At 40.7% G+C, this 14,599-nt stretch overlaps 1 protein-coding gene across 2 annotated transcripts in view; it reads right to left on the bottom strand.

The window, feature by feature from the left end:
* The window catches only part of GRID2 (glutamate ionotropic receptor delta type subunit 2), a 1,144,662-nt gene that overhangs the window by 210,531 nt on the left and 919,532 nt on the right, over positions 1 to 14,599 (bottom strand). For both annotated transcript variants that reach the window (XM_034440485.3, XM_060686953.2), the window contains exon 11: positions 9,459 to 9,771. In XM_034440485.3, coding sequence (XP_034296376.1) covers positions 9,459 to 9,771 — 313 coding nt within the window. The remainder of the gene's footprint in view (positions 1 to 9,458; positions 9,772 to 14,599) is intronic.

The raw sequence follows: 14,599 nt of genomic DNA, 5'->3' as shown, positions 1-14,599 counted from the left end.
GAATGAAATATTTTGAGACATATTAAAAAAAAGCAGAATATTATATTTCCCTAAACAAGAAATGGAGAAACATGGTTTTTTAGAGACAGAAAGCTGCCCCCCAAGCAAAAACTGAGGAGGCCACCTTTTAGAAATCCATTCAAGACAGGATATTTTGAAAGAAAGGCAGAATGGTAGGATTAGAAGCAGTCCAGAGCAGAGGTGGGTTTCAGCAGGTTCTGACCAGTTCTGGAGAACTGATAGCAGAAATTTTGAGTAGTTCGGAGAACCGGTAGTAAAAATTCTGACTGGCCCCGCTCCCATCTATTCTTTGCCTCCCAAGTCCCAGCTGATCAGGAGGAAATGGGGATTTTGCAGTAACCTTCCCCTGTATTGGAGAGGGAATGGAGATTTTACAATATCCTTCCCCTGGAGTGGCGAGGGAATGGAGATTTTTCAGTATCCTTCTCCTGTCACGTCTACCAAGCCACGCCCACCAAGCCACACCCATAGAACCGGTAGTAAACATTTTTGAAACCCACCACTGGTCCAGAGCAGTTCAAACTTCACCTGGGAACTCAGATAAAACAATATCTCATAACAATAAGCCAGAGGTTGACAAAATTAGCTCACACAAGCTAATGTCACAATAGGAATTATTGCATCACCCTCAGAGCAGTCCAAGCTTCAACCAAACCTAGCTCAGACAAACACCTAGGATTTGCATTTCCTCTTTTGCCTATAGAGCCAGCTATGACCCCTACATGACCCCTACATGACTCCCCTAGGAATCTGACAACAGCCAATAAAATATTAAAGGATGTGTTCTTGCACAGGAACAGGAAGCTCAAATACAAAGCCCAAAGAAGGTATAATTCCCCCCTCCACTCTCAACTCCATTTGGTCATCTGCCCAGAATCACACGTGGTTGGTGCTTCTGCTTCATCATTAAACCATCTTTCCAATCAGCCTCCATGTTTCCTTCTTTCTCTGAGCTTGGAAATGATTTGTTGGAAATAATTCCAACAAATTCAAAGGGATTGAATGCCTGGCTTCCAGGAACAACATACTGGGATGAAAAGACCCATATGTACTGCACAACAATCAGACAAACTGCTGCTGAAAAAGAGGTCCATTCCTTTGTCCTTTTGCTAAAGGGACATGTATAACATCTACTGTGGTGAGAGAACCATGTTAGTCTGCAGTGGCAAATATTCAGAGGGAGTTTAATAACACTTTTTCCCAACTTAACAAATGCTATTAAAAGGCATAAACTGTTGTGAGTACCAAACTCTTTATAAAAGCTGTTTATAAAATTTACTGTTTTTTTTTTGCTGGTTTTTTCCTCTTTTTACTCAACCTTTGTAGGACGAAGAAGGTATTTTGGATGTGTTTGCCTGCTTCTGGGTATCTAGAGCCATTTGAAAATCACAACAGAAGACAGGCTGTTGGGCTAGTTTAGCCTATGGTTTTACACTGAAAAAGATTTCTCTGACTTTAGGCCCTGAGTTCCTAAATATGCCAATGTGTCTGGTAACATTTCCCTAAGGCTCATTGGCTAGGACGCTGAGCTTGTCAATCGAAAGGTTGGCAGTTCAGCGGTTCGAATCCCTAGTGCCGTGTTAACGGGGTGAGCTCCCGTTACTTGTCCCAGCTTCTGCCAACCTAGCAGTTCGAAAGCACGTAAAAAATGCAAGTAGAAAAATACTGGTGGTGGGAAGGTAACAACATTCCGTGCGCCTTTGGCGTTTAGTCATGCTGGCCACATAACCACGGAGATGTCGCTGGACAGCGCTGGCTCTTCAGTTTTGAAATGGAGATGAGCACCGCCCCCTAGAGTCAGGAACGTCTAGCACATATGTGCGAGGGGAACCTTTGCCTTTACCTAAAGCACCTTGAGACCTAAAACAATTCTACCTTTCCTTGGGATGACTTGGCAGGACTTGCAAGATCTTAGCAAACATCTAAGGTGAGATGTTGAAGGTAAATGCTACCTTACTATTTGTCTTCCTATGCATGCCTGTGCTTTGGAGAACAAATCTGAAGGCACCAGGCACTCCTGATAATCTGGTCTCTAGTCCAAGATAGATCCTATCCTATTATTTGGAAAAAAAATAGACAAAAATAAGCTCTTTTTTTTTTCTTTTTAAAAAAAGGGAAGCAAGCATACCAATGCATTTTCTTTGTTGTTTTGAGATTTGCCATTCTCAGAGTGACATACTTTTGGGAGAAAAAACATACAGTAGTGGCTAAAATTGTGGAAACCTTTTGGGAAAAGTGTATTTTTGAGTTTTGATGGCTAATAACACCACTTTTTTTTTTTTGGAGTTTCAAGATAATCCTATTCCACTGCTGGAATGGCCTGGGAATAGTCCAGACCTTAACCCAATTGAAAATCTAAGGAGCCGACTAAAGAAACTTGTTAGTCAGAAGTGACCCAGCAATAAAACCCAGTTAATAGAAGCAACCCTTCAATCTTGGTTTCACGTTGTAACAGCTGCAGAACTCAAAGACTTGGTTCACTCCATGGGAAGACGTTGTAAGGCCGTAATTCATGCTAAAGGTTACCCAACTAAGGATTAACTGACATGGTGTATATCTCATTTTTTTCTATGTGTTTCACTTTTCTTCTTTATACTGTAACTGCTATTCTTATAGTAAATCCTTCCTAAAAGTTATTGCATTACATTCTTGGTAAAATTATCTTTCCATTGATAAGTGGTGTTATTAGCTGGTTTTTAAAAATACACTTTTCCCAAAAGGTTTCCACAATTTTTGCCACTACTGTAGTGTGACCTCAAAATTCAAATATTCTCCCAAGTAATCAAAAGCTTTGGGCTTCCCCTGCATTAGATTTTCTAAAGAATGTTCAGCGTTTAAGGTGGTTTAAAAATTATTGAACAATGCAAACCTATTTGCTAGTCTGAGTTTGTTTTTAATACCAAAACTTTTCAATGCAATCATATGCACTTTAACATCTTGTGCTTATTTATTCTTTCTCATACTTACGATTGTAAATATGGACCAATTAAAATAAGACATGCGCAATAAGGAAACAGAAATAAGATGAACATTCTTTCCTTTTGTCAAGGGAAAGCGTTTTAGTAGATAATAATGCCAAGTTCATTCATCGGTGGAAATGATCTCTCTTAACTGCAATCTTCTTTGAAAGTGGCAATTTAAGGAGACGTATATAGCAAAGGCCATTATATAAGGCCACACGGTGTCTGATTCTTTTGTTTTAAAATGTGCAGACAGTTACTGTCAATCAGTGAGAGGTTTGCCTGTTCCAATCACCCCTTGGTTGAACTCAAGAATATTAATTCACACAAGCAATTTGGCCATTTGTAAAGTCAGCTTGGAGTAGAGGTTCTTACCGAACACTATTGTAAAAGAACATTAAGAAGCGATTCCATTAGTTGCTTTTAAACAGTTTTCTTATAAGCCTGATTTCCACTGATTTAAATTTGGATGCAGTAGGTTTTAGTAGTTTGGAATACCTTCTGTGAACTGACAAGGCGATTCAGAAATGTTACGTGAGAGGTTTTATATCAAAATATATTTTATTCGTTATACTGTGAAGTCTGTTAAAACATTAACAGACTTCACAATGGAGCGAGAATCGGGGTCTCCACTAGATAATTGTCAGTCAAGCTGAAACTAAATTAGTAAAGCAAAAATAGCAAATGAAGGAAAAAATTTTACTCAAACTTCCTCAAACCCCCAAATAAATTACCCATTCCTAATCCACACATCAAAGGATAAGATCAGTAAACACAAATAGAGTTAATTAAATTAGGTCTCCCAATGGAACTGCATTTTCACAAGAATAAACATCATAGATGACACGTACCTACAGACACTCATGTGGCAGTGGTGGGATTCAAATAATTTAACAACTGGTTCTCTGCCCTAATGACCGGCTGGGTGGGCGTGGGCGTGGTCATGGTGGACGTGGCCAGGGGGTGTAACAGGCAGCACTCGGCTTCCTGTACCCCCTGGGAGTGAAACGGGTGGCAGGGGGACAGCCCCCTGCGTCCTGTTTTGGGCTTAGTTGGCCTCCCTGCAGCCTCCTAGGAATGAAAATGGGCACGGGGGGGCACCACACATTCCTGTGCCCCATTTTCGGCTTAGTAGGCCTCTCTGCACTTACCTGGGAGCCAAAATGGAGTGCATGGGGACTCCTGGAAGGGGCGGGGAGGGAAGGGGCAGAGCCAGCCAGCAATTTTAACTACAGGTTCACTCGAACCAGCCCGAACTGGCTGAATCCCACCACTGCTCATGCCCCTCAAGTGTCACCCTAGAATCAGCATGTAGACACTTTCACACCCAGGATGAGCTCCCCTATTTAACTGTGTTGCTGTAGTCCATTTCTCTGCAGCTGCCCTTAAATGCAAACGCTTTGCTTTAAGGAATAAATATTTCTTCTTTCCTTACAACTCTATGGATCACATTTTTATTTATTCTTGCACAACCCCATCTCGAGTTGGAACCCCAAATTATTCTTCTGACAATCAGAAATAAAATTCAGCCAGCCAGCATAATGTTCCAGTCACCTTCTTGTTTAGTGAAACAGAGGGCCTTTTCTATTGCTCTTGTTTTCTGCTTTCATCCTGCACATTTGATCAGAACTGAAATGTCTCCAATGCTAGCTACCTTTTAAAAAAAAATGACTGAAAACTGTATTTCAAAGGTTTAGAAATCCAGTTGCAAAAAAAATCTACATGTGAACTCTGCTGTTGCCATGTAGCATGAACACATGGAGCTGAACCAAATATAAAATCTGTTACAGGTGGAAACAGTGTTCTGATGTTCCGAATGAACACTGCCCCTTTATGTTGTGGTCCACCAGCAGCCTGCGGAGCTGGCAGCGGAGTTGGACAGTGAGGAGGTTGGGGAGGATCATGGGCCAGTCCTGAAGTCTGGGGAAGGCCCAGATGAGGGCTCTGCGTCAGAGGCAGAGATGGGGCCAGGGCCATCTGGGAATGATGTGCAGACTCCAGAGCCTTCAGAGTTGGACAGCAGAGAGGCAGAGGAACAGGAGGAGCCTGTTCCTAGTGCATGCATGCACAGAGCTGCCAGAAGGCAAGAGCAGCTAAAGCAAAAGGGACAACTCGAGAGGAAGGCCAGGAGATGATTGGCCCCTCCCATAAGGCTTAAAAGAGCAGCAAAGGCTCTTGGGCTCTTTGTAGGAAAGTAACGTTGCTAAATCTGTTTCCAGTTGGCATCTCTTGTTTCTGAACTTTGTGGGGCTTTGCCAAGAAAGGCCTTTGGCAGGGTGCCAAAGAAGATAAAGGTTTGTGATAGGCCCGAAGGACTTCTTCTGAAAGACTTGTTTTGCAATTAATTTGCACTATGCTGGGAGTGAAGTAATTCTCAGCTGTTACAATAAAATAGGTTTGTTTGGGACTAATTGTGTCTTGTAATGACTAAGTGAGCCTAGGTCACAACACTTTAGCTGAATCCAAATATGGGTATTTTTACTCTCAACGAGCTGTTTCCTGCTTTCAAGAGAGAATACGTTTTTAGGATTGTGCAATGACAGTCGGTTGAAAGTAAGGAAGATGCAGACTTTTAGATACATTGATAATATGGAATAAAATGGGAGGGTGGGTTGATAGTGCTTTAGTCACTAGAATCACATGTAGTTTGTCACTTTTCAGCGTATGTACACTCAGGTACAGTTCTGAAATTACTACTGTGTCATGTTTGAAGTCAGTTGTTGACAGTGATTTCTTAAATGAACATGGCAATATTTAAAACTTCCCGTATTGCCTTGGTTAAGATGTGCCAATCACAATTAATCACAGAAGGTTAGTTATTCTAAAATAAATAAACTCCCCCCCCCCCATACTTCTTCTGCAGAATGGAAAGCAGGTGAGGAATGAACACAGAAGTTAGATTTAGCTTTCTAGCCAGTCAATCTGTCACTGGGAATTACCATATTTCCCCCTCATCCTAATTCTGAATTCACTGAGAGTAGTAAACAATTGGGCTTCTGCTCATGCAGTTTTTGCTAGATTCAAATTGAATATGAAATGCAGGCTGACATTATAAATGGATCTCCTGAGCTGCCCTACTTGAATTCAAGGCCCTTTGTGCCTTAATTATTCAAGCATTCTGTACACTCATATATTTCAATATGAACGCCATTAAATTATTGTTCTTTTCTTTCCACCCAAATGAAAGCTTGTCTTCCTTTCAGCTGTTTGAAGGAGATACATCTTCCTTAATTCTGCTCGGCTCAAAAGGACTGTGATAGAATATATATTAAAAATGAGATGCAATTTTCTTTGGTAAATATGAGGTTGTGTTCAGCAATTATGGAAAACATTAGAACCATTACCCTTACAGAAACTACAGAAGATATCTTCCAAAACAGGGAAGTTTCTAATTTTTGTACATTTAAAAGGCCTGTTCAGATTGTGAGACAGCTTTGTGTGTGTGGTTTTTTTTTGTTTAGAATAGAATAACAGGGTTGGAAGGGACCTTGGAGGTCTTCTAGTCCAACCCCCTGTTTAGGCAGAAAACCCTATACCACTTCAGACAAATGGTTGTCCAATCTCTTCTTAAAAACTTCCAGTGTTGGAGTATTCACAACGTCTGGAGGCAAGTTGTTCCACTGATTAATTGTTCTTAACTGTTAGGAAAGTTCTCCTTAGTTCTAGATTGCTTCTCTCCTTGATTAGTTTCCATCCATTGCTTCTTGTCATTACCCTCAGGTGCTTTGGAGAATAGTTTGATTCCCTCTTTTTTGTGGCAGCTCCTGAGATATTGGAAGACTGCTATCATGTCTCCCCTAGTCCTTCTTTTCATTAAACTAGACATACCCAGTTCCTGCAACCATTCTTCATATGTTTTAGCCTCCAGTCCCCTAATCATCTTTGTTGCTCTTCTCTGCACTCTTTCTAGAGTCTGTTTGTTTGTTTGTTTCTTTTAATAGAGAAGGCAAATTGTCAAGCTACCTTCAATGGAAGTATCTTTGATGCACACACAGACAGGAACCACTCCTTTCCACTCGACCAATGTGGGTGGTTGCAGCACTTAATAGAGACTCTTCACCAAAATGAATCCTCAGTTCAAAGTTATATATAGCTATATAAGACACAACACATATTTCTTTCTTTGAGCACTGCCATTGCCTGCTTATTATTCTGCCATATTCCTTCTGGTGGCTCAGTTGAACAAACGTGCAGAATAGGAGCAGAAGGTAACTAATGTAACTAAATAATGCCAGTTGAATTGTGTGATTGGAATGGTCTATACCTGTTCACTCAGTCGGTATAAGGGCTATTTATGATGCACTACAAAAGGCAATTTAGTGAGAAGAAAGAGCCATCTCAAGCAAGTGATAAATGAGAATCTCCGTTGCACAGAAACCAGTTCAGGAGATTTTGACTGGCATATACAGTAGATGGATCCCTTCTCTGTTATTTATTGACCTATCTATTCGAAGAGATGGCTTTTCAAAGAGCAAATGTTGATATTCTAGTTTTATTTCCAGAAGAGAACTGAGTATACTGGCTATTATCTTCCAATTTTCTTATAATTTGGAGATAATTACTGCAATATTAGGAGAGTGGAAAGCAGAGCCATTATCTACATTTTATTTTTAATGATTAACGATAAGCTACCATCTTTCTGTGGACTTGTAATGCTTGACATTTTACCTGAATTAATGCCTCTCTATCGGTGATGACACTGAAACAAACAATGACATTGCTTGATTAGAAAGCATAAGAGGTCTTTGGCATAAAATGCTTGCATTGACTATAAAAAGGAAAAGTTGAAGTTCTTATTCTACTTTTTTTTTTTTTTTACTAATTTTCAGAGCTCAACTTTACATGGTGTTCAGCGGGAGGGAGGGAGGGAGGGAGGGAGGGAGGGAGGGAGGGAGGAAGGAAGGAAGGAAGGAAGGAAGGAAGGAAGGAAGGAAGGAAGGAAGGAAGGAAGGAAGGAAGGAAGGAAGGAAGGAAGGAAATTTGTTATTAAATGCAAGCCAAAATTTAAAAAAAAGAGAATAGTGGGCATAGGCTGGAGAGAACAGAGAAATGAGGTGAGGAGAAGACTTAGTGGGTCTCAGAGAAGTAGAGTAGAAACAAGACAAGTCAGTAGAGGATAGATGCATGTCAAGTAAGAACCACAAGCTCTACTATGGCTTAGGCCAAAGAGGTTGGTTTCTAACTGTGTCTAAGCAAAGAGTGCCCTTCATGCTATGAATAATGTATTAACAGATCCCACAAATCGGCTTTGAAAAGAGAACAGAAAAACTCCACTGAACAGAAAAACTCCACTTTCATGTACTGAATTGTACAAAACTATGGCCTGAAAAAGCTTTATCTTAAAGACATGAATTGGATGGGAAATTTTTCCATGAATTTACGATCACAGGAAAGTTGACAATATGTACTTTTAATTACGTTTTACCAGTCCATGGGAGAATAGAGTCTCAGGTAACTTTCATTCTTCTTCTATATGTTCAAACTAACAAGACAATAGATCCTGATGAAATAACTATACTAAATTTCTGGTTACGGAAAGGAAAAAGAAGAGGGACGTTTGATTGCGGTGTTGGTACATGTTAAAAATTAGGAAGAAAAATGTTAAGATATTGTAGTATGTATTTCACATTCATTTCAAGGGATTCATAACTGAGGAAATTATGGAGATCAAAAGTTTGTATAGGGGAGGCGGTGACCTACCCACAGAAATAATGCAGAATATAACTTAGATTTTGCTCTTGTTCTTCAACAACTCATTGTTTACATACCATGCCTACCTGAGCTCAAAATTTCTGTTGTTAAGTAAGATATTTATTAAGTGAGTTTTGCTCCATTTTATGACTTTTCTTGCTCCAATTGTTAAGTGAATCACTGCAGCTATTAAGTTAGCAACATGGTTCTGTAGTGAATCTAGTTTCCACATTGCCTTTGCTCGTCAGAAGGTTGCAAAAAGGTTGCAAAAGGGTTGCAGGACACTGCAACCGTCATAAACATGAGTCAGTTGCCAAGGGTCAGAATTTTGATTGCATGTCCATGGTGATGAGGCAATGGTGTAAAAATTAGTCATGTAACTTTTTTTCAGTGCCATTCAGAGGTGCTATTCAGCAGGTTCTGACAGGTTCTGGAGAACTGGTAGCAGATATTTTGAGTAGTTCAGAGAACTGGCAAATACCACCTCTGGCTGGCCCCGGAGTGGGGTGGGAATGGAAATTTTGCAATATCCTTCCCCCAGGAATGGGGATTTTGCAGTATCCTTCTCCTGGAGTGGGGTGGGAATGGAGATTTTGCAGTATCCTTCCCCTGCCATGCCCATCAAACCACGCCCACCAAGCCACGCCCACAAAACCGGTAGTAAAAGAATTTGAATTGCACCACTGGTGCCATTGTAACTTCGAATGGTCACTAAATGAACTGTTGTAAGTCGACGACTACTTGAATTCCACCAACTGTGTCATGAGATTCATATACGTTTCTTACCTTGCTGCACAAAGGATCCGTACACAAACCACATGGAATTGTAGAGGGTTGTGGAGGTCATCGATCCCATCTGAAGACGTGGAGGATTAAGCCAGTTGAGAAGATATACCAAGAGTCCGACGAGCAGTACTGTGCCAGCGATGCAAGCCCAGAGGGAGAGGTCAAACGGTGCCAGACAGGCAAACATATCCATGGTCTTTTCAGCCTTTTGCAGCAAGACTCCCACCGAGTAGTCCATGTAGCGAGTTGTAAAATCGACCACGTTTTCCCGGTCTGGTGTAATCGTTAATGCAGAAATGCCTATATCAGCTCTCTAAAGGAAAAGAGACAGAAAATTCATTTCCCTGGGCAAGAGAAAAACAGCATCACTTCTGTCTGATTTACAGCCTCTGAAACCTCTCTTGGAAAAACAGTTGCCAAGTTTCGCTTACCTTGCAGTTTGCGTGTAACAACCCGGGGAGCAAGTAGGAAGAAAACAGACACAAAATTGACTATAAACGACCAGATGAATTCATGGAGGACACATTTAAAGAATTTTTAATTGATTCAGATGAAGAACATACTTCAAATAAAGACAGCTTCTAGAAGAATTTAATTATTTTTATTTTTAAATTATTTTTAATAATTAAACATTTATGAATTTTTGATTTTTTAATTGACACCAAACTATATAACTGAAAAAAAAAATTGAAAAGTTCCTTTCAATAGTATGTTGATTAAGACTTTTGCCCAGCAAAGATTTTTAATGGACTTCTCTGTATTATTACATTTGCATAATACCAATGTCTCTATTTATATTATCGTTATAGTGGAACAATGTGGAAAACCCTACAGTTTGATAAATAAAACTCCTTCTTAGACTGTAAAAATAACTTTTGCTCATTGCTGCTGCTATTGTTGTTTTCGTTTCTTATTCTATTAGCAATTGCCAGTTCCAAAAGACACAACCTAATCTAAACAGGCCAGCAGTGCTTTGGATTCAATAACAAGAGATTTCTTGAAGGGCACTCATACTGATCCGTCTTCAGCTTCTGAAACCAAACGCCTCATTGCAAAGCAGCAAGTAGCTGTATAATCTTGAAAAAAGATGCACACACTTTTTTTTTTTGCCTTTGAATCAAAACATATAAAGAACGGTTGCAGGAACTGGGTATGTCTAGTCTGATGAAAAGGAGTAGAGGTGACATGATAGCAGTGTTCCAATATCTCAGGGGCTGCCACAAAGAAGAGGGAGTCAAGTTATTCTCCAAAGCACCTGAGGGTAGGACAAGAAGTAATGGATGGAAACTAATCAAGGAGAGAAGCAGATGTGGTATTCAGATGGTTCGGACCAGTTCAGGCGAACCAGTAATGGCAATTTGAATTGGTTCGCTGAACTGGTAAATATTGCCTCTGGTTGGCCCCTCCCACACCTGCCTGGTCGTCCGCTCGCCGCTTGCCCCACCTACCCCTACCCTATATAGGTTGCCTTAGCCACACGGCCCAGCTAATTGCCTCGCCAGTCGCCTATCCACCCCACCTGCTCTGCTCAGCTCACCAAAGGTAAACATGCTCACCCTTCATGTTTTTCTGAAATGTATAGGCTTTCCTGCCTAAGCAGGGGGTTGGACTTGAAGACCTCCAAGCAGTGGTGGGATTCAGTCAGTTCGCACCACTTCAGGAGAACCAGTTGTTAACTTTCTGAACAGTTTGGTGAACTGGTTATTGGAAGAAATCATTATTAGCAGAGAACCGGTTGTTAAATTATTTGAATCCCACCACTTAAATTATTTGAATCCCACCAGTTGGAAGGTCCCTTCCAACTCTGTTATTGTTCTGCCCCAGCTCCGGATTCCCAAGGATTGTGACACACACCAACGGTCCTTATCAAAGTTATAATGTACCAAGAATAAACAAAGTCCAGCAAAGGTTGGCAACCAGCCCAGAAAACAAGATACGATAAGACACTCACTCTCCAAAATGCTCTGTAATAATTGTTGTTTCCAGTAAGATTACTAACTGCATGCGACTTAAATAGGCTAAGGGAGTGGCCAATTATCCAATTATAACTTTATTCTTGAGGAGACCTCCTCCTCCTGAGTAGCCACTCCTGCCTTTTGGCAGTCCGGCGTGCTCGAGCATTGAGGAGAGGCTCCTCCACTTTACTCTCTCCACTTGAAGGAGCCTCTGGAGGTTCTGAAGGCCCTGGCTGAGTCTCTGCCTCTGGCACCACATCCTCTTCAGCCTCCTCGCTGTCCGACGTGAGCACCGGCTGCGCAGGCTGCTGGCGTGACCTCACATCAGCCTCCTCGTCGTCGGGATCAGCCACGATCCGCGCAGGCCGCTGGTGGGCCACAACAGTTATTTTAAATGTAATCCAAAGCATTGTATAGTCCTAATCAGTTCCCAAATAACTGATCTTTGTGAATGGTTACTTGCATAGACAATTGGAGAAATTCTCTGAAGCCACTTGCTAAGCCTTCTAGAAGACATAGCTGTTTTAATGCTTCAGGGAGAAGTGATTTTTGCATGCAATTATGCCTGTTTCCTTTAGTATGCTTTGCACAAGTGAGGGTCACAAAGTTGGTAACAGCTATTCCAAGATAGAAAATGACTTTGCTTTACATCTCTAGGAAGCGAAATTAAAGCCATGGGTGGGACTTTGAGAAGAAGATATGTCCTCTTCCAGAAGCCTTTGCATTGCTGTTGCAATTTTCTTCGATGCGTTCAAGGCTGGAGTTGATGCACTCTCATGAGGGGACACAGTGGTTCAGTGGCTAAGACATTGAGCTTGTTGATCAGAAGGTCGGCAGTTCAGCGGTTCGAATCCCTAGTGCCATGTAATGGAGTGAGATCCCGTTACTTGTCCCAGGCTCTGCCAACCTAGCAGTTTGAAAGCATGTAAAAGATGCAAGTAGAAAAATAGAGACCACCTTTGATGGGAAGGTAACAGCGTTCTGTGCGCCTTTGGCATTTAGTCATGCCGACCACATGACCACAGAGACGTCTTTGGACAGTGCTGGCTCTTCGGCCTTGAAACAGAGATGAACACTTCCCCCTAGAGCCAGAAATGACTAGCACGCATGTGTGGGGGAACTTTTACCTTTACCATGAGGGGAAAGCAAGATAGATATTGGCATGCATCTGTATGTATAAAAGGGACAAGGGAAGGGGAAGAATGACTCTAGGTTTATAGCTGCAATCAGAGAAAATTAGTGCTTTCCTTTATGTGTGGCAGACCATACAGAAAAATAAAAGTTCAAGTTTTGAGATATATAGGCTAGAGAAGCAGAAAAGTTTTTGCTTAAGACCTTATCATTTGGATAGCGAAGTGTGCTTGGTTCTATTCAGCCCTTGGGCTGAAAAATCCCCTTATAATAAATTTGAGTTGTGGCATTAGATAATGTGAAAGGCCTAAACAGCAAACGAAGCCTGATGAAAGCTTTAGTTCAAATGTCTCAAGGTATTCCTTGACCTGTTTGTGAAACTGCTGAATGTCATGGTATACAAATGTAAGACAGTCAGGATGGAGTTATCAAGGGTTCGGAGGGCCGTATTTCTCTCTGTATAATTCAGCATGTGCCTTAATCATTTTGTCTCTGATAGGTTCACATATGACTTATAGGGAAATGCAACACTTGAAAGCAGTGGCAATTGTGGCCGGGAAAGCCTTTCCATCTAGTGCAGGAGTGTCAAACTCAATTTCATTGAGGGACGCATCATAGTTATGTTTGACCTCGGGGGACCGGGGTGGGCGTGGTCCCGATAGGAGTGGCCAGCTTGACGTCATTCCTGTCGAGGGCGCTTGTGATGGCCTGAGTGCTCTGCCAATGAAAACAGGCTCGCAAGCTCCATTTTTGGCTGCGACAGCCTCCTGCAACCCTCTGTCACTGGCCCTCTCAAGCTCCATTTTTGCTGGCAGAGGTATCACGGGCCAGTCCTTCACTGTTTCCAGGGTATCCCCACAGGCCAGTTCTAAGCACCCCACGGGTCGGATCTGGATCTGGGCCTTGAGTTTGACACCCCTGATCTAGTGTGTACTTCTGCACATTCAGAGAGCAGGAGCGCTTCTTGGCTAAGTGCTTAAGAATGGACAACTGTAATATGTGTCATGGAGTAATATTTTTCATAGCTTTTGAAAAAAATTGTTCTTTTAAAATGTAAGGGAAATTGTGACAGTTACAGAATTTTAACCAGATTAGTTGCTTAGACTCAACAATTATTCTTCCATGCATGTGTTGATTTACATAGTTTATACCCTAATATAGCACAATCTTGGTATAATAAAATAGATTTTAGAATATTACAAAATATGATACCCAAGCTAGTACAGAAACTCCAGTGGTAAATGTCATAAAAGCATATATAGTCTCAACCCTAACGTGAACTATTTAAGTTCTAATTGGGGTCATGAGTCAGACTATATTATGTAAATACAGTGGAAGACTCTGCTTAAACACCCAACTGCATCCTTGAATAGAAGACTCTACACCGTACTTTTGATCTTCCAAAAGACATCCTGATATAAGTATTTTGAAAACTAACACATACACACCACACAAAAAATCCCTAAACAAAAGCAGGAGGATAGAGATGATTTGATGTTACAAGAGATTCTGATCCTAATTACAATTCTGTCTTTTAAACTGGTGACAGTGATAACATATATGCAGTGTTAAAATCAGAATTTTAATTCAATTGCCTTATTCTGGAATATGTCCTTGCAATCTGAAAATACAAAAAATTAAATAAAAGATAACAATACTTCTTTTTCTACTTTCCTAATTTGTAGGAAAACATATTGATTTATGGTTTTGGAAATCATTTTCTGTGCTTTTAAGTCAAAATTGGATTGAAAACCTTTTAGATCTCTCCATTATAGAATTAATAACAGAGGAGACATAGATCAGGGGGGGGGGAAATCAATTTATAATTGTTTTCTATTTTAATGTAATTTTTTTGCTAGTCTCTTATTCATGCATAGAAATCAAATTTAATTTTTCTGCTTAATTGATGTTTTCATGTTATGGTAAAAGTTAAACAAACAAGAAAAAAAACAAGTATGGTACAAAGAAAACCAGAATGAGTAAAGGAATTAAGATGGGAGGTAAGAGATTGCCTTTATTTTTTTATTCAGTAGAAAATTTAAAAAATATATTTTT

Source organism: Pantherophis guttatus, chromosome 8 (genome assembly GCF_059756535.1).
Source record: "Pantherophis guttatus breed Tessera chromosome 8, ASM5975653v1, whole genome shotgun sequence".
In the NCBI taxonomy this organism is placed as follows: Eukaryota; Metazoa; Chordata; class Lepidosauria; order Squamata; family Colubridae; genus Pantherophis; species Pantherophis guttatus.
The sequence above is the reverse complement of the archived record's forward strand: the minus strand, read 5'-3'. Positions and strand labels throughout refer to the sequence as shown.